Source organism: Chanodichthys erythropterus, chromosome 9 (genome assembly GCF_024489055.1).
Source record: "Chanodichthys erythropterus isolate Z2021 chromosome 9, ASM2448905v1, whole genome shotgun sequence".
NCBI lineage: Eukaryota > Metazoa > Chordata > Actinopteri > Cypriniformes > Xenocyprididae > Chanodichthys > Chanodichthys erythropterus.
Window position 1 is genome coordinate 17,023,671 of NC_090229.1, and position 25,412 is coordinate 17,049,082.

The 25,412-nt window shown below is 37.6% G+C and overlaps 2 protein-coding genes and 1 non-coding gene across 5 annotated transcripts; all 3 read left to right on the plus strand.

Moving 5' to 3' along the window:
• Positions 1 to 729: 729 nt before the first annotated feature.
• nt5dc2 (5'-nucleotidase domain containing 2) lies at positions 730 to 13,085 on the plus strand. The gene is made up of 14 exons (XM_067394815.1): positions 730 to 1,230; positions 1,540 to 1,724; positions 4,369 to 4,443; positions 4,545 to 4,600; positions 4,685 to 4,778; positions 5,737 to 5,865; positions 7,059 to 7,119; positions 8,458 to 8,560; positions 8,795 to 8,896; positions 9,272 to 9,353; positions 10,087 to 10,173; positions 10,400 to 10,540; positions 11,630 to 11,694; positions 11,793 to 13,085. Exons 1-14 carry the CDS (start codon positions 861 to 863, stop codon positions 12,052 to 12,054), a joined length of 1,812 nt encoding a protein of 603 aa, XP_067250916.1. The 5' UTR covers positions 730 to 860; the 3' UTR covers positions 12,055 to 13,085.
• Positions 13,086 to 15,396: 2,311 nt separating this feature from the next.
• On the plus strand, positions 15,397 to 15,468 carry trnah-gug (transfer RNA histidin (anticodon GUG)). Its single transcript has one exon. It is a non-coding gene; the product is annotated as a tRNA-His (tRNA).
• Positions 15,469 to 15,788: 320 nt separating this feature from the next.
• Positions 15,789 to 25,062, plus strand: tbc1d25 (TBC1 domain family, member 25). Of its 3 annotated transcripts, none has more exons than XM_067394818.1 (8): positions 15,789 to 16,233; positions 16,688 to 16,867; positions 18,748 to 18,857; positions 19,031 to 19,185; positions 19,667 to 19,791; positions 21,120 to 21,308; positions 21,627 to 21,902; positions 21,988 to 25,062. In XM_067394818.1, exons 4-8 carry the CDS (start codon positions 19,161 to 19,163, stop codon positions 23,704 to 23,706), a joined length of 2,334 nt encoding a protein of 777 aa, XP_067250919.1. In that variant the 5' UTR covers positions 15,789 to 16,233; positions 16,688 to 16,867; positions 18,748 to 18,857; positions 19,031 to 19,160; the 3' UTR covers positions 23,707 to 25,062. The 3 variants fall into 3 exon arrangements, with proteins under 3 accessions (XP_067250919.1, XP_067250918.1, XP_067250917.1); XM_067394817.1 differs by having other exon boundaries at positions 15,789 to 16,205; XM_067394816.1 differs by lacking the exon at positions 16,688 to 16,867 and having other exon boundaries at positions 15,789 to 16,205.
• Positions 25,063 to 25,412: the final 350 nt, after the last annotated feature.

A 25,412-nucleotide genomic window follows, 5' to 3' on the forward strand; every position in this document is an offset into this window, starting at 1 on the left:
CTCTGTGCCACACCCTATTCAAATGAATGCTGTATGAATCTGAAAACATGCAAGTTATTTCCGACGTAAATGGCAACATTTTACATTCTTTATGTTTCTTTGCTGATTAGTCCAGTAAATGAGTGTAAAACGTGCTTTTGCTCATACTACTACAATACATTATTATCGACTAGACAAGTGTGCATTCCGGATGGGCTCGTAAAAAAAATCCATTTTGCCTATCTGCTAGGATAAGGGAGTCGGATAAGTCGAACATATGATTAAAGGTGATAATTACATCAGTCTTTTTGTTACTGCACTAAACCCTGATCATAATGCCGCTTGTTTCAGTGTTTAGGCTGCAGCGCATTGCTGCAAGCAAGGACGAAACACGCCAAGCGTAAAACAAGACCACAAATGCTTCAAAAATATCTGTTTTTCAGGGAGACCCAATGTCTTCTTTGGTCACATCATGTACGTACATAGTACATACCAGCGTCTCCAGCTCTAGAAACAAAAAAACTTAAGCATATTCAGTCACGTAGCACATGTAGGCAGTTGCCAGGTCGTTTGACCAATCGTAAGGCATGAAATGTTGCAAGATTTTCTTGAAGAAAACGTATTGGTTGGACTGGCATGTAAACACGTTTTCCTCCTGAACTAAACCCTAAATGAGGGATGTAGCAGGATCCACGTCTTATTGGTTCAACGAACTGTCAATCAATACGAGTCTGGGCATTTGATTGGTTAATAAAACAGCTTGCGTCCGACCAGCGACGCCCTCAGCAAACCTGTATCAGTTCCTACAGAAGCGATCTTGGTCAACACGCGGGGCAAGTGCGAATGAAAGACGTAAACAACTTCGTTAGTGTAGTTCAGACATGGCTTGCAAAAAAATTGGCAATTTAAGCCATACAATGTGGCAAAAAAGTTCTAGTTGCAGAGTTGCGCTGTGCACAGGGTTGAATATTCCTGCTTTTGCTTGTGGAAGCTTCGCCTCGGCTGGTTCAACAATGAACGGGCAGAAATGCTGCAAAGATGGACAGAGCTGTGGACCGACGAAACATTTGGCAGCTAATCATAACCCCGTTGGAGCCGCAGTCACATCGCACAGACACCAAATCGTGGGCAAAAATAGAGGCGAGGAATCTCTAACCAAGTCTGGCAGGGCTTTCTCGTCCACAGCCCCGCAGATCGACAATAAAACGTACTTGTGGGCGAGATATAATGAGATGAAACGGCTCGTGCACGGTATGTTGGTTTAATTTGAGTTCTCATATGTCATGTTCTGTAATCTGCACTCATGCCAAAACGTATTTGCCCACTTTCTCCCGTTCCAAAGAGGCGCTGGCCTCTGGACATTTGGTAAACAACTGCCATTCACATGTCTACTGCATGATTCGACGATTTCTATTCACCACTATTTCAGGTGTAAGAGGCCTACTAACTAGAGTTTCTCCCTTATGCTCCTTGTTTATGGACAGACTAAGCAATATTTAAAACATTTACTTATTTAAATGTATGATAATAAACTTCAAGTCTCTCTGTGCCTCTTTACAGATTTGATTCCTCCTGGAGTGTGCAATCTTCTGAACCCTTCCACTATATATGCCAACAATGAAGTGAATCTGGAAGAGGTGGACATCTACGGCTTTGACTATGACTACACGCTAGCTCTCTATTCCAGCGCGCTGGACGAGATGATCTACAACAAGGCGCAAGAGTTTCTCGTTCAGCACTACAAGGTCCGAGAAAGACACCCAACTTCATGGACATATAAACCTGTTGTTTTGCATGTTTCATGTTTTTGGGCAAAATAAGTATAAATGGCAAGAGTTATTATGAGGTACAACGGATAAACAAAAAACATTTGCATCCATTCTAGGGGTGGGAATCTTTAGTCACCTCACGATACGATTCCGATTCTGTGAATCACGATCCGACTCCAAAACGATTCTTGATCTACTTTTTTTCCCTTATTAATTAATTAATTAGTCTACCGACTTAAAAACCTTAAAATCCTTTGCATTTACATATCCTTACACAAGTAGGCCTACTTTTTAAAATAATTACAAATTGAAAAAATGTAATTAAAACAATTGTATGTTAAGAATTTTAAACTAATATAACTTCAAAACATACAAGCATGTAGCAAATAATAAAGAGGAGCAATGAAACGTATACAAGCAATAAACAAAGAGGGCTTTCAGTATTTAAAATTATCTGAACGTTTTCTTGTTTACTGTCGTTTGAATGTAACTTAAGACAGCGGGAGATCTAATAAGCTGCACGCACAGTGACGCACAGATCTCTTTTGAAATATAAGAAGTAATGCGGTTTGACCCGTCCATTTAATCCCTTAAGACAAAACTGGCTGTGTTCCATTACATTAATTTTGCGTCATTTTGAGACGCAAGTACATTAAACCACAGCAGCTTGCGCGAGCACTCTTCACAAACAAAGCATCAGCATTTGAAATTTAAAGCAGCCTTCTATAAATTAATTTGATATTTTAAATATATAAGTCCACTGCATTACAAACGTCATAAAAGATGCCTTCGTAGACTATTTGTAAGGAAAATATCGACTGTCGAGACCGCGCACTGCATGTGTGCGCGTCTCTTATGTGCAGTGAAAGCCCGCAAATGTCGTTGTAATTCGCTTCAACCTTTTCGAACTTTATGAAAGTAAAAAAAAAAAAAAATTTTGATTGCCACAAAACTGTCGAACACGTCTGTCTAGCTCAAAAACAACCGTTTGAACGTTTAATTTCAGTGAACACAAAAGTCTGTAGTACGTTTCAAAGTCTCTTTCAAGGAAAGTCTTTTCACTCGGTGGCCATATGCTGTCTCCGGGCAGTTATTTCGGGCATCCAAAGACCATCCTGAAATCTCAAAAACTACTTTGCGAACTCACAATTAAATAACATTTCAAATCAACAACACAATATGACATCAACTATCCCATAAATGTTATTTCTTACGCTCAAATAGCATTTAAAAAGCTTACTTTTTAGGCTAGATTAGCCAATGTGCATGTGCAGTCCTAATTGCAAATGTCAGGTTTCTATGGGAACCGGCAGCTGCAGTGATGCAATGACTTTTTCAATCAGAGATTGGTTATTTTACTTAGAAGGCGGGGCCTATTCCGCCAGTTTTTACCATTCTTGACTAATAGAGTGCCCCAGGGATGACGCGTTTTTGTAGGCCAACCCGGAAGTTAGCAGCGCACGGGTTCCCTCGACTGAAAGCCTATTCATTTTTCCCATAGACTTTTGGAAAATCGCAGAAAATAAGCTCTGTGTTTAACAAAGGGTTATGACACTTACACATTTTGTCTATCAAGATAATCTTTACAAGTGAACACAACGTTTATAGATTTTGAAGCCTAAATAAAGTCGTCAGATATAAAAGGCTAACAGTAGGTTATAAACGGACTACAGCACACCATGGTCGCGGATCAACGTCGTCACCACCAAGCGTCCTCAAACTTTATTTAGAAAACAACTCTATTTAAAAACATGCTCACTGATTATATATGCGCTGTGTATGAATACTTATCCACTTTTTCATGAGAAATGCTGTCCAAATGTCCTGTTTGTCATGATGACGTCTAAAGTCCCCGCCAAAGGAAGTAGTCCCTTTTAGCAATTTGTTAGCAACCGCCGAATTTAAGACACAGTAAAAGTTTAAAAAATCACAAGTGGGTTATAACTGGTGTGTTTTATGTCATAGATCAAAACGTGAAAGTATTTAGAGGCTTTGTTTACCACAGACCTTATTTCAGGCGATTTAGCAAAAACCCTTTCAAAAAACCCATAGACTTTACGGCGTTGGAACCGGAAGTCCTAAAATGCTAACTCGCTTCTGGGTTTTGCCTACAAAAACGCGTCATCCCTGGGGCACTCTATAGGAGTGAAAACAATGGAAAAGCAAATAAATGCTAAAACGCGTTTTGTGTGAAATATGGAACATGCTTTGCGTTTAAAAATGTGAGATGCGGGGTCATGGAATAAACAAGGTCAAGAAACATTTTTTTTTTTTAAAGTGTAACTTATTTTAACGTGAGCGCCACCTTTTTAGAATGTTGAATCATGCGCAAGACGGTGCAAAATGCAAGTCAAAACATGTCCATCACGTCCATGAACATTTGCATAAAAAACAATGGCAAAGCAGTGCAGTTGAATGCAAAAACACGTTCTTTGTGAACTGCCTTCAACACAACATGTATCCTGGGATTTTGGCTCCGCTCCTCAGATTCCTGTGTGGATCTGTTTTGTTTAATTATTCCAATGACTGTGATCTGTCTGAGGAATCATGTGGAGTCAAGGGGTGGGAGGTTAAAGGTTGGCATGTTTGAGAACCCTGTTATTTCTCTCTCTTTCACTAGTACCCCGAGGGAATCAGTAAGTACGACTACATTCCCAACTTTGCAACTCGGGGCCTTCACTACGACATCCAAAAGGTGCGTTAAACATTCATGATTTGAGTTTTTGCAGCGTTGTTTTATTGCAGCTTTACTATTATATGAAATAAACTTTTATTATTATTATCTCAATTCCTCAGGGACTTCTCATGAAAATTGATGCCTTCCATTACATCCAGTTAGGCACCGTTTATAGGTAAACTGACCCTCATTTGATCAGTATAGTTTGTGTGGAGAAGTGTATTATGTAATTCATTATTTGTATTTATTCTATACGCAGGGGTCTAAAGCCTGTCCCTGATGAGGAGGTCATGAAACTTTATGGAGGTTCAAATCATGTTCCCCTCCACCAAGTCAGTGGATTCTATGGCAAGGTGATAGTTCAACTAACTTCTTTATGCATTCTCATTTCATCGGTCAGTTTTACACTCGAGATGGCAGATGTTTACATAGCAATATTTCATGCTTACATTTTTGTGCCTCATTACTAAGAGGTCAGTGAGGGTAAAGTGGTGCCACCCTGTCAGGATCCCAGATCTGATTTTGTGTGTCCAGCCACCATGAGTAAGTGGCAGTACGCTATAGACCTACAACAAAAACATTACAGCCCTTTTCTTTATCAGATAGTTATCGGGCACGTTCTCTGCAGGGTTTCCATTGACATGGGAAACACAAGTATATCAGGGATTTATGAAATGGTGTTTTTCAGACTGGGAAAAGTCATATATGATTAATGATGAATTTACATTTTTCTAGTTATTCTCCATTGTAAAATGCTTCATTGACTAAATATTGCAGTAGAACTTGTTCACAAGTCAGACATTACTAAACTAACTTGTTTTAAAGTGGTTCACAAATTTGTATGAATAACTCATTAAAGCAGTTGTTTTATTAAGGTCGCAGACAGTATGGAAGACAAATAAAAAATGTTCAACTTTGTTGAAAAAATACAGATTTATTATTTTAAAAATATTCTGAATTGTACAAGCTTTGATTTTAAATACATTATTATTTACTTTTTTTTTTACAATAAGGTTCTAGCTCTTTGTTTTAAAATCAGTTGAGAACCACTGCATTTTTCTTAAAATCTTGCAGATTCCTGGCTCTGGAAATTTTTGTTAAATACTGGTTAACCCTTTTTTTTTCTCTGTGAGGTTTTGCACTAAAATGGTCATTAAAATATATGACCTGCAATTTCCTCACAGTAGAATATCACTGTTTCCAGCTCCTTTTTGAGCAGGTATATAATTTAAGTATAAAGATGAAAAGGAACTTCATCACTGTTTTAAAATACATCTCATGACTCATGCATTTTATTGTTATTTGTTCCAGGGTCCCAAAATGAAACAGTTCATGGATGTTTTCTCCATCCCTGAGATGACTCTTTTGGCTGCTGCAAATGATTACTTCATCTCAAATGACATAGAGTACGACCCTGTGCATCTCTACAAAGATGTGTCAGTAAGTGTGAAGTCAATATGCCCTCCTTGAATCCTGATCCAACAACTTTGTCTTCCTGACAACCGAAAGCGTGTTAGTGAATTTGCACAATAAAGCTAGTCCATTTTTACAGACTGTGGGAATAGTTTACAAACTGCTTTTGTAATTTAAAACTGTGAAAGCTGTTTCTTGTCTGTCGTTTTGTAAACTCTGTCCTCAAGCTGAGCGGATTCTTTCTTCTGCCGGTTAAGTGCCGCTGACTGATCTGTTTTCATTCAGCCTTGATCACGGTGGTCCTGAATTGGGTTACAGAGCGGCTTTGTTTTTTCCTGCTGTTTTGGGTCAATTTACTTGCAGAATGTAGTCTCGTCTTTCACTTCTGCTTTTCAGCCCCACTCTCCCCGTCTTCTTACTTGAGCTCTTGCTGACTAGCAGAAAATAAAAAAAATCTTGGCTGAGCAGTAAATGGCTAAAATCCTATTCTTTTTTTTTTTTTTTTTTTTTTTCAAACCCCCAAAGTGTCAACATGAATCAAATAAATTATTTTGCAATTAGTGGTTTTGCCTTATCAATGCATTGCTTGTGAGGAAGTAGAGCGTCAGCACGCATCACTTGTTTATCTTTCACGCGCAGCTTTTTGAATTGACTTCTGTCCACGCTGGTAGAACAGATTGTACTGTACTCACAGAGGCGTGTGGTGTGGGTATGTAAGATGTCAAGAGGGAACCGGAAACCTGGCAGCGGATCAAAGTAAAGCTTGTGAAAGAGCAGTTTTAAAATAATTTTTTTCAACAAAGGAAAGAAAGAGAATAGAAAGTATTTTGCATCAAACACTTGTTCATGAAAACGTTTAGTTGCGTCCCAAATGACGCACTATACACTATGCACTTATGCACTATGTACTCATCCGTGTAGCGCGTGAATTGTATAAGGTTATTTTGTCATTTAACATCGGAGTCTGACAGCCCCTTCCCCTCCACTACGTAATTAAAGCTGCGACAGTTGAGTGCATGAAGTGTCCAACATTCCACACTTCGTTTTTTCCGTTAATTTAGTGCATCATCCAGGTATTTAAAGTGTATTTTTTTTCTTTTTGGAATTTTCAGTGTGAATGCACTACATGCACTATTTATACTCAAAGCATCATAGATTAGTGCATAAGTACGCAAATCGGGACACACCTTTTGTTAAACACACAAAATCTCTCTTTGCAGGATGCAATTGGAATGGTGCATATAAAGGGTTACATGTACAAATGGATAATGCAAGATCTTGGTGAGTTTTAAGAAAATTTTCTATGTACATTTACAAAATTTTTACATATAACATGTGGCGCACAAATGTCTTAAAGCAATAGTTCACTCAAAAATGAAAGTTCTGTCATTAATTATTCACCCTCATATCGTTCCAAACCCGAAGACTTTTGTTTATCTTCGGAACACAAATGAAGATATTTTTGATGAAATCTGAGAGTTTCCTGTCCCTGCATAGACAGTTATGCTACTGAAACTTTGATGCTCCAAAAAGTTTATAAAGAGATTGTAAAATTAATCCATATGAATTGAGTGGTTTAGTCAAAATTTTCTGAAGAGACACGATTACTTTTATATGATGAACAGATTGAATTTAGGCTTTTTATTCCAATATAAACATTCATCAACTCACACATCAGTTGTGGTAAACAGAAGCTCAAGTATGTTTGCTTGACATGCGAGAACCAATGAAGTTCATTCTTGTGTGTTACGCAGCACGTTTGAGGAAGAGGTTTGTTCTCACACATCAGTCATGTACAGTTGAGATTCTATTTATGTTCACTGATCAATGTTAATATGTGAATAAAAGCCTAAATTAAATATGTTCATCATAAAAAAGCAATGGAGTCTCTTCAGAAAATTCATTCGATGGATTCATTTTACCATCTCTTTATGAACTTTTTGAAGAGTCAAAGTGGTAGTTGCGGAGCTGTCAATGGAGGGGCAGAAAGATCTCAGATTTCATCAAAAAGATCTTCATTTGTGTTCTGAAGATGAACGAAAGTCTTACAGGTTTGGAATGACATAAGGGTAAGGAATTAATGACAGAATTTTAATTTTTGGGAGAACTAGCTATCCCTTTAATTTTGTTTCAGTTAAACTAAGACTTCAAATTTCTTTAGCAAAGAAGAGATCATGTTATTGAAAACTGGAGCTAATGAAAACCAGACTTGAAATTGAACCTCTCAAACCCAGTGTGGGGTGGGTGTGTGTAACATATAGTTGGAGAGCAGTCTTTTGTTTTCAGAGCAGACTGTTGCATAATCGAACCTCTCTGGAGAATGAGATATGAAGCGAGCAGTTCTGTTGGGCTAGCCCAATCTAATCTGTAGTTTTAATCCTTGTTGTATCCCAACGGGAACCTGCAAATCCTTATCACAGATGTTCCATTGCAGTATAAACACTTTTTAGGCAAACAGGAAAAACGGATCCGATAAGATTCTGTGACATTAATCATAGTCTGCAGAAATAACTGATTTGGTTTTAGTCAGAATAGAATAAACTGGCTTTTAAACTACCCTTTTTTCTTCCTAACTTTCTGCCTGTTGTGACCCCTTTTCCTTCCTTATTTGGTCTCCAGAGAAATACATTCTTAGAGGAGACGAGACATACGCTGTGCTGCACCGGCTGGCCAGTCAAGGAAAGAAACTTTTCCTTATTACCAACAGCCCCTTCAGCTTTGTGTAAGTTTAATTTTTGATGCATTATATTTATCGGATGCTTTTATAAAATACCTCAATGCGAAGCTCCTTACAATTTGTAAAAAAAAAAAAAAAAAAATGACCATTTTGACCCCTAATTCTTTTTTTGTCCAAAATCATTATTTCACACAGTCATAAATTTTAACATCAGCATATTTATATTTAGCATTTTTTGCACTGTGAAATAATTGTGTGTTTTTTATTTATTTTTCCCAGTGATAAAGGCATGAGGTACATGGTTGGAAAGGACTGGAGGGACTTTTTTGACGTTGTCATCGTTCAAGCTGACAAGCCTCATTTTTTTAATGACTGTGTAAAGTAAGTCTGCTTTATTGTGAATGGAAAATATCTCATTTACAGTCTTCTGCCTTAAAATGTTGCCCAATGTGTCCTTTGGAAGAGGTGATTCATAATATGATTGTTTTTTTCAGGATTATGTGATGAATAGAAAGTTCAAAAGAATTTAAGAAATATTTTGTAACATTATTATACAAGCTGTTAGTCAGTTTTGATCAGTTTAATGCATCCTTCTGAATAAAAGTATTAATTTCTTTTAAAAAAAATACTGTCTTCAAACTTTTGAAATGGTAGAATATTGACTCCCAATAATTTTTCTGTAGCATGTTTTTAGTTTTGTTCTGAACAACCCACCACTGTGCTTTTAAAATATCTCTCTCTCTTTTAATTGTCCAGACCATTCAGACGTTTGGACAGCAATGGAGACTTGCAGTGGGATAGGATCAAGAGTTTGGAAAAGGGACAGATCTATAAGCAGGTAATGCAGATTTGTTTTGTCCTGCATCATGTCTGTTTATTCTGGTAAGACGATTATGAGCAATACAGGCAGATCTCTTTTCTGAGAAGCTTTCAATTGCTACATTTATGCTGACTCATCAGTGAGTCTGGATTAAATCAGGGATTACAAATACATCTGGAAAAATGGTTCAGAATTACTGGGACATTCGGCCTACATATAAGTCCTCAACTTGCAAGAACATGTTATTTTAAATTGTACATGGATAACTTTTCTCTAAACATTTTGTTTTTCCTGCCCCTGTGAGAGTAACCTAAATTCTTCCAGCTAAGAATTGAGTTTCTCTTAATTGTAGATTGATTTATCCAAAGTGGAAAAGTAGGTGACAAGGTCAACTTCAGTCTCATTGGAAAATCCATTTGACAGAGTTAAGTTGTGTCATGCATCTACAAACAGACTTGGCTGACAAGAAAAGAGGCTGACTTTATATATCCACCCACAGGCAAGATAAAGCAGCAAATGAAAACCATCCTAAATTGGGAAAGGCTTATGGGAAAGTTCCCTGGCAGGAACCTTAGAGCAAACTGTTCCTGCCATACAAATCCAAATAAATGTCTGTTGACACGTAGCCTTGAATGAGTATTGGGAAAAGAACTTTGAGTGTGTCGTAGTTTCTTGCCGAGTCAAATCCTTTACATCAATCACAATGTTAGCAGCTGGCTAACAAAACTGCCTTTGTTTTGCTTTGTTACAGGGAAACCTTGTAGACTTTCTGAAGCTAACAGGATGGCGGGGATCCAAGGTTTTTTATTTTGGAGATCATCTCTACAGTGACTTGGCGGTGAGTCAGCATCATGCTTCTGTTTGAAAACGTGTGCATTTCTTGCACAAGTGTCTTCCATTTGTTTTTACTGCTTCAGATTGCTTGGTGTTTCCAACAAAAGTGACAGTAAATCTCACTCTGCAGTTTTTATAATCAGTTTCCAGGATCAAACCGTAATACTCATTATAATAAGGTTCTTGAAGTGGATTTCCTGAAAAATAAACATCCTGTCCTGGCATTTTAGGACCTGATGCTGCGTCATGGGTGGAGGACGGGCGCCATCGTGCCCGAACTTGAGGTGGAGACGAAGGTGGTGAACACAGAGCAGTATGCTCAAAGTCTCACGTGGCTGCAGGCACTCACCGGTCTGCTGGAGCGCATGCAGGTTATTATAATATTAATTGTGATTAAATGTATTCATACTTATACAGTCATACAAATTGAACTTTAAAAAAAATTATTCTGTATGCAAGCAAGTTTTAATGAGAGCAACCAAAAAAAACACGCCTGCATTACATGTGCTCGCATTCCTCATATTGGTTGCATAGGACTGACCTGAAAGGTTTGGCAGAGGTCCATTCGCTTTATATTGATCTGGATTGATTGTTCTGAATGTTTGTAGCCAAAGTTAGATCCTCTATGTACGAAAAGCTTGGTGTGATCGGTTTCTCTGTTTACGTAATCCACAATGCGTTCAACCTTATATTCGGTCAAGGTTTGGGTGATAATTGTTTTAAATTATGCTACTCAAACTTAAAGCCACTGAAAATGCTATAAAATGTTTTGATTTGTGGATGAAAAGGAATGTTAAATTTCTTTTAAGTTTGGAATGTTTTTTTATCTGTAAAGTTGAGATATATATATATATATATAATAATATAATATAATAAAATAAAATATTAAAGTTGTTTGAGCCTAGATATTATTTTATTACGTCCTGGGCACAAATGACTTTTAATGAAATCTTTACACAGGGTAATTAGATGGTAATTAAGTATTTTATGCTCACCAATGCTGCATTTATGTGATAAAAAAAAAATACAGGAAAAAATATATTGCAAAATATTAGTTTAAAATAATTTTTTTATTTGAATATATTTTACATGTGATTTATTCCTGTGATGGCAAAGCTGAATCCTTCAGAAATCATTCCGATTAGCTGATTTGGTGCTCGAGACACATTTATTATTAATGTTGAAAACAGTAATGCTTAATATTTTATATTAATACATAACTGTGATATATTTTTCAGAATTCTTTGATGAATAGAAAGTTCAAAAGAACCGTGTTTATTTGAAGTAGAACTTTTTAGTAACATTACAAATATCTTCACTGTCATTTTTAATATTTTAATTCAGCATGGATGTATAAAATTAATTTCTTACAATCTTATTGATGAACAAACTTTTGAACGGCAGTGTATATTACTTATTTATTTATTTACTCTTTTTTTTTTTTCTTTTTTTTTTATTAGATGTATCGGGATCCTGAGTCAAAGAAAGTTCTGCAAGAGTGGCTGAAAGAGAGAGAGGAGCTACGGTAAGTGAAGCAAGTCAAAAATACATTTATGCATTTAGCAGACAATAAGACTTATTAACTATAACCTAACTTGTCTACCATTTTTTTTTCTTATACAGGGCAGTGACCAAGAACCTCTTCAACCCTCACTTTGGCAGCATATTCCGTACCTGCCACAACCCCACCTACTTTTCCCGCCGCCTGTGCCGTTTCTCAGACCTCTACATGGCCTCTATCAGCTGCCTGTTGAACTACGACCTCTCTTACACTTTTTACCCACGCCGAACGCCCCTGCAGCATGAAGCCCCCCTCTGGATGGACCAGCTCTGCACTGGCTGCATGAAGACGCCCTTTTTGGAGGAGATGGCCCATATTCGTTAAAGCCACCAAAGGTTTAATGTACAAATATGAACTGAGTGGAATGAGGGGTGTGTGGGTCTCTATGGCATTGGAGACGTGGCACTTTTTGCGCAAACGACACATGCAACAGGGCCATCTGCTGGATGTTGGGTTACAATGCATCTCAATGTTCTCAAGCCTTGGACAACAAAAGACAAAGGCTTGTTGACTAATTTCTTATGTTCTTACCTCTAACTTTTTTACATTTGATGCCGTTGCATTACGTATTACTAAACATAGTTAAATGTTACGTGGTTTACAGTTCTCTTTCTCTTTTTTTTTTGGTTTTGTAGATTAATCCTGTGTGTCATGAGTTTTGTAGTTGCAATAGAGTGATGTTTGTATTAACATGAATCATGATAACAGGAAGGATGAAATATACTATACTTGTGGTACCCAGATATTTTTTACTCTGGCAGGCCAAAGTATTGAGCCGCTGGCCAAAAATGCACAATATGAGTTACAATTACAGTAGGTCTGATTACATTTATGATTAGGTCAAATAGCTTCATAGATTTGGTGTTGTAATGTTACTTACCTTCCCCACACTACAGTAATAATGTAGCTTAGACTCAAAGTTTAAACATGCAGAAATAATAACGGCCTCCACAGCTTTTTATCGCTAGAGAAATTATTATTTTTTTTTATAATTGACAGCTGTATTTACACACAAGGAAGCTCCTGGAGGGCCAAACCAAATGCTGTTGTTATTTTTGACCTTGCAGGCCTTTGCTGGTTTGTAGCTTTGGACTAAGCTTCTGTACAATCGGAGTGTTATTTGCTTACAGTTAAATCTGTGAATAGCTATGCTGCTAAATTCAGTTTTCCAGGAACAAGAAAGATGTCATCTTTTTGTATGTACTTGCTCTACGATTTATAAAATCAAATAAAAGGCTTTGTATTAATGTCTTGATGGTACTCATTCTTATATCTTTCAGGGATGAAACATGTAACCCAAAAATTACAAATCACTTTGTCTCATAATGCCAACCAAGGCAGTGCTTATTTTATCAAAAAGAAAATAAAAACGGCAATACTGTGAAATGCTTTTACTTATTATTGTTATTTCAAAATGTTATGTATTCTTGAAGTGGTGCTTTTACAATCCCTCTTGTATTATATAATGAATTGAAAAAAAAAAAAAAAAAAAAATATATTATATATATATATCTATTTTTTTTTTTTTTTTTTTTTAAATCCGTGTATCTATTCTGGTATTTCTGTTACAGGTCTGTATTTGATATCTGAGAGGTGACTGAGTGTCTGACCCATGTCAGGAATGCAGTAACAGTGTTTACTCATTTAGCCTGGCTTCCAGAGAATAAATATGTACTTGTTTTGTACTTAATTTGCTTATACAACCAAATTAACCAAGAGTTATTTTGTAGAAATAATTGACTGTTTATTCTTGCGATAGCTGTATGAGATATGTAAAGACAACCGGTCAATGATGCATCCACAAACACGTATACATACTTAGCACGTGTAATTCTTTATAGGATTTATAGCACCATTGGTCACTATATATTAAGGCTACACTTTATTTCAAGGTCTTACAGTATAATTATGCATTTAAGTATTGTGTAATAATTAATTACATGTACTTAAAGGTGATAGAGAGGATTTTTTCGTCGACTGAGAATCCAAAGACTGTTACTGAGTTTTTTAAATGAGCGCATGCATAAGAACAACCCCCCTCCTTCACAGCTCATTTCAAAGTAATGCTTCCCAAAATTCGTGCACGAGTATTGGAACACGAGTATTGGAACACGAGTGTTTACCACCGGCATTCGCTGTGTCGTGTTAGTGGATTCATTATGTCGGACTCACCGCAGGTAACTCATAATCTGCAGTTGTTACTCCTGTGTCCTGACAAAAACATTGCATGCGGCGCCTGTAGAGAGTGGAAAGTTACTGGAGCGCGCAGCCGCGATCGTCTCTCCAAGGAACGTCACGGCAGTGATTGACAAGCCAGAGGGCCAATCTTTTACGTGATGATCGTGTAAACGATTGGCTGATGTTTTTAAGGCCCTACCTCGTGCACAGATGTTGTATATTAATATTATTCCTTTCAGTGCACCTAATAAATAGTCTTTTATCAGTTAGTAAAGACAGTTTCAAGTAATATTGCAAAAATTTATAAAACAAAACATCTTCTTTAGCACCTTTAATGTAGGGTTTGGGTTAGTTTAATGTAATTATGCGTAATTTATGGTTATTACTACAGTAACTACGTGTAGTATGTGTAACTGTAAAATGAATCGTGTAGAAGTTTGCATCAGTGCTCTGTGTGGATGTAGTTTTCATGTTCTGTTCCAGTGAAGTCATAACAAAACTCAGCCCTGAAGGGAAAAGATATTGCCTATGTGTTTTATCAAATTGTGCCTGCAGGGGTTGTTTATTATTATTATTATGAGATGCATGTGACCATGCCAAAGGAACAGACTCCAGGAGAATTCAACAGTGTCCCAGATGAGAAGAGTCCTTCTTGAATTTATCAGTGCCAATGTTTTATTTCAAGGTGCATGCCAGTAATGTTTTTTTTTTCTTCCCTAAGACATGTTTATAAAAGCTTCTTAAATGCCCTAATTGAACTAAGGCCTAATCCAGGCTTAATCTAAGCCCCGTTTGTGAAACCGGGCCTATAAGTATTAGTGTTTCTGTATGCTAAATTAGTTCAAAGCTGGATCCTATTACTCATTTTTTTTCTACGGCCCATGGAAACATGGAGAACTTTGTCTTCAGTAAATTCTTTATGTAATTCCCCTGGCCTACATTATTGTGAAGGCAAAGCTGAATTTTCAGCAGCCATATTGTCTTCAGCTGAAAAGGTTTGCTGCTTAATATTTTGTGGAAACCTTGACACTAACATTCAAAAGTTTGTGGAAAGTTTTTTTTTTTGAAAGAAAGAAAGAAAGAAAGAAAGAAAGAGAAAGAAAGAAAGAAAGAAAGAAAGAAAGAAAGAAAGAAAGACCAAAAATGGCAGTAGACTTACAAATGGTTGCTATATCAAACAAATGCTGTTCTTTTGAACTATATATTTATCACGGAATCCTGAAAAAATGTACCAACGTATAACGTTAACTTAAATGCAGTCTTGGTGAGCATTCTTAGACTTAAAATAAAATATACAAATCTTAATGATTCCAAACTTTTGCCCGATAGTGTAAAAGTATATGATCTGAATTCTAGATAATCGACGAGCTGCCAAGTAGCTGTCCGAGAAAGATTAGTACAAAATATAAATGTAAACAACAACATATACATAGAGAGATTCATTGTATTGTCTGAATCTGCCGTCGCAGCACAGCTGCCGAGTAGCTCGCCGTGATCGTATAGTGGTTAGTACTCTGCGTTGTGGCCGCAGCAACCCCGGTTCGAATCCGGGTCACGGCATAGATGCGAGGTGAAGCATATCTTTTGTGTGCTATAGATGATATAAAACTTCTAAGATGATACAATGTATACACAAATATGTTTGTGTGATTATAGTTTCTTTAATTTAAATATAATTGCTATGTTAATTGGCATATAGCTTTACACTATTTGTCATCGTTGAATTTAGCTATTATTTTACAAATATTGCATTAAATATTGTAATCTTTGGTCTGTCCAAACATAAATCTTCTAAATATTTTTTATTTTTTTTTGACGTGTATCATTCCTTCCCTCATGAATCCAATGATGTAATGCAAATGTGGCGTCATATCCTGTTGTTTGGTCCGATCTCAGGGAGACAGCCTTCGCTATGAAAGTAGCAAGCGTAATGTCCTCTTATGTCATGATTATTGATCCAAGTGGACGAAACACTGATTCCCTGTTTTACTCATACGTTAAAATACAGTTACACTTTATTTTTTAATACACGAAAGCTTCTTGTTGTCTTGTACCGGGTCTTTTATTTTGAAACTTGCCAGCAGGATACTGGTTGTTTGACGTCTCTTGTTAACGGAATTTTCATTGAACCTGTCGAAGCTGTAAGAGAGGGGAAACGGGTACCTGGATCTATTGTTATTTTACTTTTAGTTTTTATTCTGGATGACGATAACGCAACCCTGAACGGAAACCCCCAAAGCGGACTACCCACCATGTCGGCTGAGGAGGAGAGGGGGGTAGTTCGTGTCAAAGTCAAGGTGAGAAATTGTGGGGACCGAGCGGCAGGTAGAAACCCCAATCACACACACACGCACACACACACACACACACACAGCGGGATGGAAACACGACAACACTCAGCATTCCACGTAGTCCAGCCAGGCCAGCAGACAGTGTCTGGGTGCATGTCTGCGTCTATCGTAGAGCTTTTTATCAGCCATAGTCTTCATGTCCATCGCTTTACTTCACTGGCATCTCAGTTGTTTACACATCGTGACCGCATCATAATAATTCGTTTACAGAAGATGTGTAATAAACTTGTTTTAGTCCATGTATAATTTTTTTTAGAAATATATTTATTTATCATTCAATTTAACATTTTATAGTCATCATTTGTTGTAAGTGTCACATAAATGTTCAACATGTACACATAAATACAATTCAGTCGTTGTCATACTGTTACAGTAATAATGAGTGTCACATGATCAACCTGCCATGTATTCTCTCGCTTGTTTTTCAGTCATTTCTCAGGTGTACAGTCTTTTTTAAGGAATACGAAACGCAATGTATGCAGATGCAGGCCTTAGAGAACCACCATAAATGATTTAATGCCACTTAACATGTTGGGTTACTTGCAAAACAGAGGGGTTTTGCAGGCCTGTTTCTTCTTCAGGCCTTCTCTTTGGACATAAGAATTTAGGTCAGTGAATTTAATTTTAATCACAGTGAACTTGTAGTTAATCAAAGAGCTACACTTGCCTCCATGTCACAAATTCTTGAGACATGGGATTAAAAAAAAAACATTACCATTTTTTTATCTTCCACTTTTTTTTCAAATGTGTAATTGTCAATTGTATAATTTTCTGTCAGTCCTCCCAGAATTTGTAAATAAATATAATTTTTTTTTTAATATATATTTTGAGTTGGTTCTGTTAGTAGTTATCAGCACCAGACAAAAATATGATACAGTATTTAATATGTATGAGTATGAAAGGCTAAATATGGTAATTGTGTCAGCACTTTCAAGATTTTCTGTCTGAATGTGGTGATGACAGTTTAATATATGGAGCTTCAAATCAGTCTGAAACCACCATGTAGCCTCAGTTAATTTGTTCATGGAAGTGAATGCTAGATTTTAGATTTATGACACATTACTTTTGTTTTTGACAGTGTTGATCCCTTTTGAGTCAGTGTTGTTATTGTTAATTAAACCTATTAACGCTTTTTGTTTTCGATAATTTAAATAAAAGGAAAAATAGATGGAAAAGATGGAAAACAAACAAAAAAATTGAAATGTTGCTGAAAAAACTTACTGAAATAAATGTTTAAAGGTGCTACAGAGGATGTTTTGTTTTATACATTTTTGCAATATTACTTGAAACTGTCTTTACTAACTGATAAAAGAATAATATTAATATACATCATCTGTGCTAGAGGTAGGGCCATAAAAACATCAGCCAATCGTTTACGCTATCATCGCGTAAACGATTGGCCCTCTGGCTTGTCAATCACTGCCGTGACGTTCCTTGTGAGAGACGAGCGCACTCCAGTAACTTTCCACAGGTGCCGCATGCAATGTTTTTGTCAGGAGTAACAACTGCAGATTATGAGTTACCTGCGGTGAGTCCGACATAATGAATCCACGAACACGACACAGTGAATGCCGGTGGTAAACACTCGTGTTCCAATACTCGTGCACAAGTTTTGGGAGGCGTTCCCTCGAAATGAGCTGTGAAGGAGGGGGGTTGTTCTTACGCATGCGCTCATTTCAAAAACTCACTAACAGTCTTCGGTTTCTCAGTCGACGAAAAGATCCTCTGTAGCACCTTTAAGTACTAAAATATTAAAACTGAAACTAAAAATATAAAAAAACAAAATAAAAAACTACTAAAACAAACACTAAAGTGAAAACTGAAAATATATAAAAATAAAAGATAATTAAAATATTAATAAATATTATAATAATATATAAATAATACTAAAATAACACTCTTTTGAGTGATAGTCAAAGAAAAACACATTTGGGAGAAAATGGAAGAAGCTGGAGATGCACCTGCAAACATGAGTGAATATTTCTGAGCATTTTGATACAATTTAATTTATTCCATGAGATAAATAGTTTTGTATCCTGTTCTGTCCCACTACTCAAGAGTCAGTGGTATCAAATGGCAACCTAAGTCACAAAGTTTTGAATAATAAATTAAATTAGGTTCAGTGTGAACCTTGACAGATGTGCTGCAGTGTGTTCTGCTTGGGACAGATGACCTTGTAGTGCTGCGCTCAAGGTTTTAGCTCATGTTTGTGAAGTTCAAAGTAAGCTGTACTGCCAGAGTCAGTTTCCCACGGTTAGTTGCAGGATCGACAGAAACTCAACAGGCAGTAAATCCACCTGAATAAATAATGTGTCACCTGATCAGATGATTTGCATTTCAGAGGATAGAGTGATTAGTCTTTCAGGACCTAAAAATTAAGATAAATAACAAAACTGTGTTATTTAAAATAGGGAATGTAACCCATTTTCTTCATCTTTCTAAAATTGTACTTTTACTCCAAGCTTCCTGTTTTTCTGTCTTTTTGCAGAAGTGTGAAGGGGTGTTACCGGTGGAGTTCCGTTCCTTTGCTGTTGATCCTCAAATAACCTCATTAGAGGTGTTGCAGCATATCCTGATACGAGCCTTTGAGCTGAATGGGTGAGTGTGAAATGTGAAATTGCAAAATATAAATATTTTTGTTATAATTCTGTTTTTGGTCTATTTAAAAAGATGTATTGATAAGCCAATTTTAATGATTATTTAATAGCATTGATAGATAAATTAATTCCAGCAAACATAGATGCAGTCTTATTTTCTTTGGATCCCTGTAGGAAACGCAACTTTGGGATTAGCTACCTGTCCCGTGACCGCGGAGGTGTGGAGGTCTACGTGTCTCTGTTGTCTGACTGGGATTTAGATGCCGCCTTTGTTAGTGCGGCAAAGCCTTTCCTCCAGCTAAAGATGGACATCAAACCATCAGAGGACAGTGAGTGAATTGCACATTCTCCTGTTTGGAGAATATTAAATGTCTGTCAATCTCAGTAGGTCCTGAAAATTTGTGGTTGCTCTGTCTCCCTTATGAGATCTCTGAATTAACCATTTATTATCTACAAATAAATAATCAATCAATTAAAAAATTGACTATATGTAAATTATTTTTGGATGATTTCCATTTAATTCAAATGATTATTCTGAAGCTCTATGTATTTTTGAGTGCATTTCCTGATATATAAAAAGATAAGAAAATATTTTTAAGGGGGAAATTCAAGTGATTGTTCTGTAATTGAATGTATTTTGTGTATATTCCTGAGAAGATGCACATATTTCCAGTACGTTATTTTGTAGAGTCTACATTGTGTCTTTATTGGGCACAAAGATTCTGCATTGACCTTTAATTAAGACTAATCCAGTTTTTTTTTGTTTTTTTTTAATTCTTTAATGATTTGTTTTCTCATATTCTTCCCAAGGTCCTGTTTTGGAGGATTGGGACATAATAAGCCCTAAGGATGTGATTGGCTCAGATCAGTTGCAGGGAGAGAAGAGGTCATTGGCATCTGCTGCACTTCCCTTCACACAGTCGCTGCTGTCCCAGGTTACTCATGATGTTCTTCACTCTTGTCAGCCAGCTGTTTTACCAGCCAGTGTCTACTGCGTTCAGTCAGGTTCACAGTCTGCTGCATTTATACTGTAATTCATGGCAATTAGCCCCAAACAATTGAAGACATTAGATATTTAAGGAGTTCTTGAAGGCGAAAGCTCTTTTGGTCTTGTTAGAAACAGCTTTGTGCTGCTAAATTATCGATCTGGCATTTGGTGTTCACAAATTTTGACCAAATATTACACTGACCAAAGACTCACTTAGGTTTTAACCAAACCCCTGTCGATATCCTGCTTGCTTGTCCAGTTTATAGAGTTAATAAAGGGGGCAGGTGCAAGTTTCAATATTAGGGATGTAACGATTCACTCAACTCACGATTCGATACGATACGATTCACAATACTGATTTCAAGATACAATTTTCTCATGATTTTTATTTTTATTTTTTTATCAAAATGAGATTTAAATGAGAAAGTGTATTTATTATTTCTATGACAAAATGCAGCATATTTCTTTGTGAAACGGAAATATCTTTATAACAAAACTGAATTGAAATTTTAAAACAAATCCTAAATCAAATAAATAAATGAATAAAACAAATAAAAGAAATCTCTTCATATGAGTACATGATCAAGATGATTATTTGCTCTATTACAGGCTGAACTATCTGTAGCCATTTTAGAAATTTGTAAATGCGGTTGTCACTTACCTGAATTTTTCAGGAGTAAATTCAGTTTTTCAATTTTGTTATCTTTCCCGTAAATTACTGATCTCAGTGTGTACAGAACAAGATTACGGTCCATTCACACCAAAAACAATAACTGTAAAGATAACTATATTAGCGTCCACACCAACGCACTATATCATTCTGTTTATATTAGGGGCACTGCAGTTTTGTCATCGAAAAGCTAAAAAGCTTTTTAAAGCAGGATGGATTCTGATTTGCTCTCAATGTTTTCATCATTCATCAGCTGGAAAAAAATTATGGTAAAAGTGATTCCAATGATATCGTTTCTTTGTGCCGTGACTGCCGTTATCATTATAGTTGTGTTGTGGACTCTGCTATTCATTTATATTTAGAATGATTTTCAGTTCTCGTTATCGTTCTTGGTGTGAACATGCCTTTAAGCACTAAAAGGTGGATTGACATTTAGCTGCAGTGTGCACATGGCCACAAATAAGTAATTAATCTTATTCCAGATATTTTATGTGTAGGAATGTTTCTTTTCATCAAATATCATAGATTTAGCTAGAAATCTATATAAATTATGAACATTTTTTTTTTTTATCTATTTCTCACTTTGTACCTACCTCTACATTCAGGTGGGTCGCACTTTATCGCGTGTGCAGCAGGCCTTGAGTTGGTCCTATGGGGAGGAGGTGAAACCATTCAAGCCTCCCTTAAATGATGCTGAATTCCACAGTTATCTGAACAGCCAAGGTCAACTGACCAGGCCAGAAGATCTTAGACTTCGTATATATCACGGTGGGGTTGAGCCATCCTTACGCAAGGTAACCACACTGCTTTGCCATTATTTAACTAATCTAGTAATCTAAACCGTAATCTAACCCTTTACTTTGAATACAAATTTAGTTAATGAAGTTACTTTTATTAATTTTTTTAACTTATTCAAAAACTCCATAATGTGTATTTAGAGCTAGAAAAAAATATTTTTCATATATTTTATATCATACATGCATTTGTGTGTGTGTATAAATATCTTGAGGGCAATTTCCGCCCTGACGGAAAACTCATGTCCAAGTTCCATAGCAGTCCTCTTTGCATTTTTAGCTGACTTTTACTCATCCATCTCTGTATTTTTGAGACAGGTTGTTTGGCGATACCTCCTTAATGTGTACCCAGATGGTCTGACAGGGCAGGAGAGAATGGACTACATGAAGAGGAAGACGAGAGAGTACGACCAGCTGAAGAGTGAATGGACGGCACGGGTCAGCTCAGAGGATCTGGAGTTCATTCGGGGAAATGTTCTGAAAGATGTTCTTCGAACAGACCGAGCACATCCTTATTATGCGGGCTCAGAGGACAGCCCACATCTCACCGCCTTGACCGACCTCCTAACCACCTTTGCTATTACACACCCACAGGTAAACATGCAATTCTACTCTTTGATGACACTAGGATGTGCCTTTATTTCTTTGGAATATAAACTGTCCTCATTTGCTTTCACAGGTGTCTTATTGCCAAGGCATGAGCGACATTGCCTCACCAATCCTCGCCGTCATGGACAACGAAGCTCACGCCTTTATTTGCTTCTGTGGCATTATGAAACGTCTCGAGGGCAACTTCCGCCCTGACGGACAACTCATGTCCATTAAGTTCCAGCATCTTAAGTTGCTTCTGCAGTATTCAGACCCTGAGTTTTATGCCTACCTAGTCTCGAAAGGTGCTGACGATCTGTTTTTCTGTTACCGCTGGCTGCTTTTGGAGCTAAAGCGTGAATTCGCTTTTGATGATGCCCTGCGAATGCTGGAGGTCACCTGGAGCTCCTTGCCACCTGATCCACCTGAGACAGAGGTGGAACTTCTGGGGCCAGCACTTGAGGCAGATCAGCCCAACGGCTCTCAGAATGTCCATCAGAATGTGGACATGGAGGAGATGGAAGAGAAGCTGACAGAAAGGCAGAGGAAACGTCACATGCTAAGACCATCTCGAGAGGAGGCAGATGGGGGACGTTCCCTGGTCGTAGACGAGGAGAAGGGGCCTCGGAAGGAAGGCGAAGGAGAGTACGGTGTAGATGACATGGTCAAGAATGATGTCACGACTCCGGCTCCGGCTCCCTCATTTGAAAAACAGGCCAGTTTTGGGGAATTCAAGTACTATAGTGGCCGTAACGAGGACAGCTTTGAGATTAATGAGAATGATTGCTCCGATCCTACGTTATCTCCAGTACAGTTTCAGTCTGCACACTCTACGTTGCCATTCTCGGCCCGCCAGTCCACAGAGGAAAGTGAGGATGACCCTGGAGAGCAGGAACCTCTTATTGGTAATCATACACCATCATCTCCAGGACAGAGAGACTCTCCCAATGGTCAGGCAGCTTCCCCAGAATCATCTCTTCCTTCCTGTCTACCAAACTGGAAAAGTAGCTCCAATCAGTCACTGGAAGCATCTAATTCTGCCACTAGTTGGAGAACGGCATCTCCTGATGCCCTGTCAAAATGCACATCCTCTTCCTCTAGTGGAGACAAAGCCATGTCTCCAGATAAACCTTCTGGGGGGTTCATGTCCTCACAAGTTGTAATAAACGGAACCGGGTCTCAGTCCCCATCAGTGGTCGCAGGGAAATCTTTACTGGCGTCTCCATCACAGAGTTACAATCGGTCACTTCTCTCTTCGCCAGTTTTATCTTTCGGCAAGTCCCCGTCTTTGCCCAAAGCATTCTCCAGCAATCTCCCCTCGCCATGCAGACCCACTGGGTCTGGCTTAACCTCTCCAAACACAAACAAACCAGAAGGAGGCGGAATTAAACCCTGCTCGCTTCCCCCTCCGCAAGAGTTCGGGAAAGGGAATCCCTTCATGCTTTTCCTTTGTCTTTCTATCCTACTAGAACACCGAGACCACATTGTCAAAAACAGCCTAGACTACAATGAGCTGGCCATGCACTTTGACCGCCTGGTCCGTCGCCACAACCTCGGGCGTATTCTGCAGCGAGCTAAAGCCCTCTTCGCAGACTACCTGCAGAGTGAAGTATGGGACTCTGAGGAAGGGGATGAAGTCAGCTTGGACTCCCCAGCCACAGCGGAGACATCCCCCCAAACACCCAACACTAGGCCCCCTTTCCTCAATGTACAGCCCTCTCAGGGTACCTTCCCGAATTCAACCTATAATCTGGCCAATACCATTCCCTCTCCGACAACTCCCATTGCCCTCTCTCCATCCGCTTCTTGATTCTGTGCAGTAGAAGATCATCTCCAGAAACCACCTCCGGACCGCAAGTTTTTCTGTACCATGCCGAGTCACAACTTACCTTTGTGCTTTACATGTGCTTAATGGAACTTGTTTTGTTAACAACCAAAGCTTAGTGACTTTCTTTCTTTTTTTGCCTTATCCGACCTTCCAAGTGAAGCCCCTTTCATTGTACTGTATCTTATTTTTTTATTGCACTTTATTGATTGTCCTTTGAAAGGGCAGGCCAGTTTTTGTCTCCTTTCACTTTGTAAATAACACTTTCAAAAGGCACATTATGGGCACCTAAAACCCCTGTTATAGTAGCCTCACTTACCTGAGACAAAGCAACAAGATTTTACTGTTATTTATTTCTCTGTGTGCAATCTTTATTTTGGATGAAAAGGGTTGAATCAGCTTCTTCTAAGGTTATTGTGGCTGTGTTGTTGTAGGGAGGAGAATGTTTACTAAGTAAAGCTTTTGAGACACCCTTGGAAATTCATGAATGAGTTTGTTTGACATTGCCAGCAGCAAAGATGTATTTGGTATGCTGATATATGTCAGTTGTACTTTATGAGAACCTTAAGCCTTGACTTTTGTTTGTACAAAACATTTGAGTGGAGATGAAGGTGCTGACGCATTATCCAGTATCCCACCAATGTGAAACCTTCAGTTGTACAATAGGTAACATTCAGCCCCAATCTTGGATTAATCTCTGAACTACTAATGGAGCTCTCCTCTTCTCTAGTGTACAACAGCTATTTGCTGTAGTTCTACATTAAGTGTATGTTTCGGTAAAGCACCACTCCTACTAAGATCAACATGGAGAATGGCTGGTAATTTGGTGACACTTATCCTTGCCTTTGGAGAAGTGCCTCATTTCACTGAATTAGCCATTTTTGTCTCTCTCTCTATTTTCTGTGTAAATATAATTTCATTGCTTTCATCCATCTTCCACCAAAGGTTTGTCTGTTCATTTGTTGCCATAACAACTTTGTCATCAAGAGGCAACAATCAAGGATCCCTGCTGTTAAAAAATCACAAAGTATTACAAAAGTGTTTTAATGCCTTTAGCAGAATGATTTTCATTGGAGACCTTGTAGACTCATTCTTTATGTCTTAATACCAAGTGTTCTTTTCGCTTTTTTTCTAAGTGCTAAAATAAACCTGCACATGGACTAAAAAGGATTTTCCTGGAAAGTAGAACAGTTAAAGAGTCCTGTTCATCAGCATTATGTGTATACAACATGTATGTAAGTTTTTCTGATTTTGATTTGGTTCTATATCATAGTATTTTACTCATACCTGTGGAGAGACTTGCTAGACTGAATGCTTGCAATACTCCAATTTGTACAATAAATTCACTGAATATTGATTGATCAATGATCATTCTTTTTAAACAATTACACAAAGAAACCATAAACACTTTCCCAGACCCTGGATGGAAATTATATCTCAATTTTGGAACATGGTAACTGGTTTCTAGCTGGTCCAAGCTGGTAGATTGTCTTGGGCCAGCAACATTAGCTGGTAAACCAGCTAATGATTAGCTACCATGCTCCACAACATAGTTTAAAGTGGATTTTTCACCAATGATTACCAAAAGCTTACAGCTTTCCAGGCTAAATTGCTTAAGTGGATATGCCATAGTGCCTTATTTTGGTAGACGCGAGGTAGCTGTTTAGTCACTTAGAGTAGAATAGTTTTAT

Coding starts and splice junctions, on each gene's coding strand:
- nt5dc2 (XM_067394815.1), top strand. CDS start 861: ATGGCTTGCAAAAAAATTGGCAATTTAAGCCATACAATGTGGCAAAAA. Junction 8,897..9,271: donor TTTTTTAATGACTGTGTAAA/GTAAGTCTGCTT, acceptor TTAATTGTCCAG/ACCATTCAGACGTTTGGACA. Junction 11,695..11,792: donor AAAGAGAGAGAGGAGCTACG/GTAAGTGAAGCA, acceptor TTTCTTATACAG/GGCAGTGACCAAGAACCTCT.
- tbc1d25 (XM_067394816.1), top strand. CDS start 16,161: ATGTCGGCTGAGGAGGAGAGGGGGGTAGTTCGTGTCAAAGTCAAG. Junction 16,206..18,747: donor TAGTTCGTGTCAAAGTCAAG/GTGAGAAATTGT, acceptor GTCTTTTTGCAG/AAGTGTGAAGGGGTGTTACC. Junction 21,903..21,987: donor TTGCTATTACACACCCACAG/GTAAACATGCAA, acceptor TTGCTTTCACAG/GTGTCTTATTGCCAAGGCAT.